Source organism: Octopus bimaculoides, chromosome 5 (assembly GCF_001194135.2).
Source record: "Octopus bimaculoides isolate UCB-OBI-ISO-001 chromosome 5, ASM119413v2, whole genome shotgun sequence".
NCBI lineage: Eukaryota > Metazoa > Mollusca > Cephalopoda > Octopoda > Octopodidae > Octopus > Octopus bimaculoides.
The window spans coordinates 60,839,958-60,845,949 of record NC_068985.1 but is presented as its reverse complement, the minus strand read 5'-3'; the positions used below and the strand labels follow the sequence as shown (position 1 = coordinate 60,845,949).

Here is a 5,992-nt window from a genome sequence, read left to right as displayed (position 1 = left end):
ATATATATATATATATATATATATATATATATATATATATATATACACACACACACACACACACACACACACACACACACACACACACACACACACACACATATTTACACATACGTGTGTATGTAATTATACTGAATATATATATATTTATTTTTAAGCATTTCTTTCTTAAAAGTAAATATTTGATTCTGAAATAGTGTTACTGGGAATTGTCTCAGTCTTTGATATGAAAATGTCCTAGACAGTAGAACATGTAACATTTAAATAATAAACTTCTGTTTTTAGTTGGTTATTATCTCTGACAGCTTTGCCTTTAGGGTTAGGGTTAGTAAGTACCAGTCATGCATTGGGGTACCAGTAGAATTATGTGTGTCTATATCATAAACATTATTGTTGGTATTATTGGGAGTTATGTAAGTTTGTTTCTCTTCTCTCTCTTTCTCTTTCTCCCCTGCTCTCTCTCTCTCTATCTCTCTCTCTCTCTCTCTCTCTCTCTCTCTGCCCCTCTCTCTTATTTTTGTTTAAATAGTCTGAATGTCAAACTGATATTTTTGTTTGCTGTATTACCATTATTAATGATGCCTCCTTCCTCCACACCTGTCTCAAGGTAAAGGGGCCATGCTGGAGCAGTGACAAACATGCATGTTTGGTTGTACTGAATGTGCTTTCTTTGAGTATCTTGTAACTTTATTCTGGTTAACTTCCCTTGCTATAACCAAACAAATAATGGAGTACCATTTACAGAGATGCTTTCTTATGTCCATTGATTACCATTTTCTCACTGATTATTTCTTTTATTCTCATATTTCAATGTTTAAATTAAGATTTAAATCAATATTTTAATGTCCTTTTTTTTTTCACCCAAATTTTTAAATATTTCATCCTTCATATCATTTTTTCCCCTGCCATGGTCCAAGAGGTTAGTGTTTTGTGTAAACTTTCTTGGAAACCTATTGTGCGTGTGTGTGTGTGTTCGTGTGTGTGTGAATATGCCTGCATGTGTATATATATATATATATATATATATATATATATATATATATATATATACACTCACAAATATTGATGTCCTAGCAAAGCCACAATCACTGAGAATAAAGCGCTTTTATGCCCCACAAAATTAAGCCAAACTATGGTTTACTTAAAAGCCTCTTAGTAGCTAAAACTTCCTCCAATCATATCCCACTGTTTAGAGACACTTTATATAATGCTGTCTTAGGCACTGTGAACATTGGAAAAAGACTATTGGATGTTCATAACAGAAATGTCTTTGGTCAACAGTTTACTCAGTCAGGGTTGGGCTGGAGTTAAATAAACATCAGTTTGTCATACTGATACTACCCAAGGGGACAAACATCTGTGGAATACTCAACCACTTGCACTATAAATCAATGAAGATGTAGTTCTTTTGATTCAATAACTAGAATACTTCTTGCTGACACTTACAGAGTATCAATTTGCTGCCAAATATTTCACCACCATCAAATATTTCATACCACCACTACCACTGCTACCACCAACAACTGTATCACATTTCACCAATGGACATCAGAATCATCTCCCTTGCTGTGTTCCCTTGCTTCTAACTGCTTGATTGTTGTTTATTGCTAAGCTTTCCTTTCAGACCAGTTTTATCTGGTTCTTCACTTGTCATGTGTCTGTCTAATTGTTATCTATTTTATTATATTTTTATTTTACCAATGTTACCCTCACTTTAATATCTTTAAGTTTACAGATGGTAAGGTTGTCACCAACCTGCACACTATTGCACCAACTGCAAATAGCATATATTTACAGTGTGTGTTTACGGTTTTATATTCATGCAGAAGATATGACAGTAGAATAAATGTCAAGTTCCATGGAAATTTACTATATTTAGTTTTATATCTCTCAACCCTGAGTTCAAATCTTAGCACAATCAATGTTGCCTTTCTTTCCATCTTATTTCTCTAGGGCTGTTAAACACAATACCTCTTAGAAAATGTTTCAGCCATTAACCTTGATTGATTGTTTGCATACATGCCTGCATGCAGTGTGTGTGTGTGTGTGATAAGATAAGAGGCTTCAGGTTGAATACAATAAATTTCTACCAGCTAGTCCATTATGCAATCTATGTGGTAGCAAATTTTCCAGTCACATCGAAGTGCTGTGCAGAACAAGCACCTCATTGCAACACATGAAAATGATTACCACTTTTGCAACAAAAAATACAAGTCACTTGCTAGGTTTATAAGCCATTGTAGGTCCCATTGTCATTGTAGAGAAAAAAAAAAGAAAAACAAGATAACTTGTCTATGATGGTCCTACGCACCTTATAAGTCAACAGCCATCTTGTATTTATGCTTTTGTGTGTGTGAGAGAGAGAGAGAGAGAGTAAATGTTTATTCTTTTTTTCTGTCTTTCACTTGTTTGGAAGAAGAAAGAAAAATGAGTTAAAGATTTCTAACAGACACCATTTTAAGATTATAATTTTCCGTGATGTTCAACTCATCTTTAAAGTGTATATTTACAATTAAATTAAGTTTCAGTCAGTTTGCTTAGTCAATTGTCTTTGGATATATCATTCTGTAGACAGTCCTAGACTGGATTCCTGTACACTTCCAGGAATAAGACACGTGATGACAATTTATTATCAAACTGACTGAAATTTAATATAAATATTGAAAATATTAACTGGAAAGAAGAATTCAGTATATTCATGTTAACAGCAGTTGATTACAGAACTATAGGCATTAACCATATGTCTTTACTTAAGTGTTTGTTTCTTGGAATTCAGCATTAATTAGGTTGGGGTTAGGGTTAGGTAGATAACTTAACTGAGAATCTTTTGTAAATAATTATGGGAAATATCTTAAATTCTAATTGTGTAACCCTTGTCTAGAATGAAACAAATAGTTTTATATTGTCACTTTTATTATTATTGTTGTTGTTGTTATTATTATTAATAGTAATAGGAGAAGGAAGAAGAAGAGAAGTACATTTTCAGAGTGAACATAGTTTGGTTCAGTTAGCATTACCAATTAAGTTTATAGTAGATATCTAGCACCAGGAACATACCCACGGTAAAACAATCAATTCAATAGCAGTCTTTTACAAAATTGGCTACTACTACTACTACTACTAGTTTATCAGTGCTATCAAGAATGACATCATTTTTAAAAAAATGCATCAATATAACATACATTCCATATATTTGACATAGTAAGATGATGTACTTGACTTCATATGTGAATGATATCACCAACATGAAGAGGGGTTACTTGATTAAAAAAAAATTATGTAAACAAATATGTTATTACTTAACAGGATAGAAGATTATTGTTGGTAGAGTAATTGATTTGTCACAACAGAAAGCCAACTTGCGTTCCTTACCAAAAATTCACTATTTCATTCTTCTGAATTGAAATCCAGCCTAAGACTACTATGTCATTCATCCCTCTGAAGTCAATAGATTAAGTATTAGTTAGACAGTGTTACAGATATAGATTGTCAACTTTGTGTAGATGTAAATACACACAAGCTCACTCACAGACATGTCTGTGTGTTTTTCAATGTATTTTTATCAAAAGTTATGTTAAATCAATTATGCCAAAAATTCTACCAAATTTTAAATTGAATCATTGTATCAGAATCTATTTTTTGTTTATACACACACACACACACACACACTCATTATATCTATATTATGCATACATGTGTGTGTGTGTGTGTGTGTGTGTGTGTGTGTGTGTGTGTAGTGCTTGTGTATGTAATTAGCTACACAAAAGTGTATATTTTATCTTGCTCTAAAATAACTTTACTGCTAAAATTTATAGTTTTCAGATCTGACTGCAGATGGATGCTTATTTCAATCTAGTTGTGTCCTCATCAGCTTTTGTCAGTTGACTGGATTATCCTCTAGTTAGACTGTTTAGATCTGTGTAGACATTGACAACATAACATATTACCTCAAAATAAGTATAGAATTATCACCAATATAGTTTTATACCTTGAGGTAAATGTGCTGGTTCTTATTGTTTTGAGTTCAAAATCCTGTCAAGATCAACTTTTCCTTTCGCCCACCCAGGGTCAATAAAGTATTGTACTAGTCAAGTGCTGGGATTGATATAATTGACTAAACCCTCTCCATAAAATTTCTAGCCTTGCACATATGTTGGAAACAATCATGAAAGATTATTTTCTCCAAACTCTTGTGTTATTTTCTGTCTTACTTCTGAAAAAGAGAGGCTTTCCTGAAAAATAACAGAAACATTAAACAACCTATGTAGGTTGATACAATATCTTCCCTTTGTTTTTATTTATAAGCATCACCTGACATATTTTGCCTAATTTCTCACCTGCATTGCTCAAAGATATTTTTTTTAATATTTCTTCCATTTACAATAATGATAAGTTTGAAATATTTTAGTAGCGTTGATAGAATGGGTGAGTAAATGGTGTTGCTATAAGAAGGAAGTATTAATACCATTAACAGTGGTTCAAAGTAGACCATCAGTAATAGATTATTGTATCTCCGATTGTTACAGTTTCAAATCTCTAGTTATAAACAATAGATTCTGAAATCTGAAGAAACAGGGGATGTATTGTTAGATATAAGAAGTCAGTAGAAGAATTGAATAAGTTTAATCAGCATGGAAGAATGCAAGATCTAACACTGCGGGGGTGATGTTTAAAGATTGAAATAATATTACTTCTGCTGTCAGGAATGGTTTGTTGTTTGGTTTGAGGACAAGTAATTGCAATTTCTTGGTTCATGACAAAGGTATATCTATTGTAGGTGGGAAATCAGATTGTTTTACACACATGTTGCAGTTATACACAGATATTATATATAGAGAATTTATATTGACTGTCAGGGACCCAAGGTTTCATGCATATAACAATCTGCAATGTTTTAGCCAGAATTTCAGATTGCAACTGCCAATTCCACCATTCTAGTTGACACGTTCATCAACTTTGTACTAGCATGTCATTTGTGAGTTGAATTCTAGTTGAAAAATTGATTTTCATCCATATGAAACCTTGTGTTCCATAAACTTCACATAATGTTATTTAAAAGAACTGTTCATCCACTTTCCTGGTGCTGAGTACTCATTTTTCCAGTTTGTTATGAATGTGTGTCTGTTTCAAAATACTTGTGAAATTCTAACATGAATTTTTGTAAATGTGAGATAAACATACTGGGATAGTAATGTGATATTGTAAGCGCTGGAGAAAAAGTGGTTTTGAGTATGGCAATAAGTTCAAGATAATGTGTTATCTGATTAATTTATTTTGCATTTATTTCTAATGTTTTGGTGGGTGACATTTTGAAAATCTAATTAACTAATTAAATGCAACTTTTCTATCAATTGCTTAAAGCAAAGAGTCAGTGATAAGACTTGAGTGTTGTAGCCACCATTAGTAACTGACTCACTTAGCTACCATCTCTTCCAGGAAAAAGCAAGACTGATAAGTGTGGAACGCAAAATACAGGAACTATCGCAGTTCTGCTCTGTAGCAGTCAGTGATGAGGGTTACGACCAAAGTGGAAGGTCATCTGATGCAGAAAGTGAGGTACATGTCATCATCTTTGTCTAGTTCTTATTGTATTTAATCTCTTTTATTATTATTTTTATGATTATTCCTATCAGTCAATCTTTTAAAAGAACAAAAAAAGAAGCCTTTGAACATCATCATTATGATGATGGACCAGTAAAACAATTTCTTGAAAAGCTCAGGACATTTCACCAATTTCTGTTTTTTTTCCAGGACATTCTTAAAAGTTGATTCTATTAAACAAACAGTTTACTGTCTCCTAATTATAACAATTATTAAATAGTTAATTAATCATTGTTGTCCTATTGAAAAATTAAGAACATGGTCACCAGAATCCAAGACTACACATCAGTTTAAAGCCAAAATTGAGATAAATTTGTATATCAGCAAATGTAGAAATATTTACCATTCAAGCAGAACCTTTTTTGGATATAATTTTCTGAAACATTAGCCC

General features: G+C 32.3%; 1 protein-coding gene across 6 annotated transcripts in view; it reads left to right on the top strand.

Moving 5' to 3' along the window:
- Nucleotides 1–5,992, top strand: part of LOC106869304 (pleckstrin homology-like domain family B member 1) — a 462,567-nt gene that overhangs the window by 391,508 nt on the left and 65,067 nt on the right. For 4 of the 6 annotated variants that reach the window (XM_052967731.1, XM_052967730.1, XM_052967732.1 and 1 more), the window contains one exon: nucleotides 5,437–5,556. The exons of the other annotated variants lie outside the window; for them this stretch is intronic. In XM_052967731.1, the coding sequence (XP_052823691.1) occupies nucleotides 5,437–5,556 (120 nt within the window). The remainder of the gene's footprint in view (nucleotides 1–5,436; nucleotides 5,557–5,992) is intronic. 6 annotated transcript variants of the gene reach the window in all.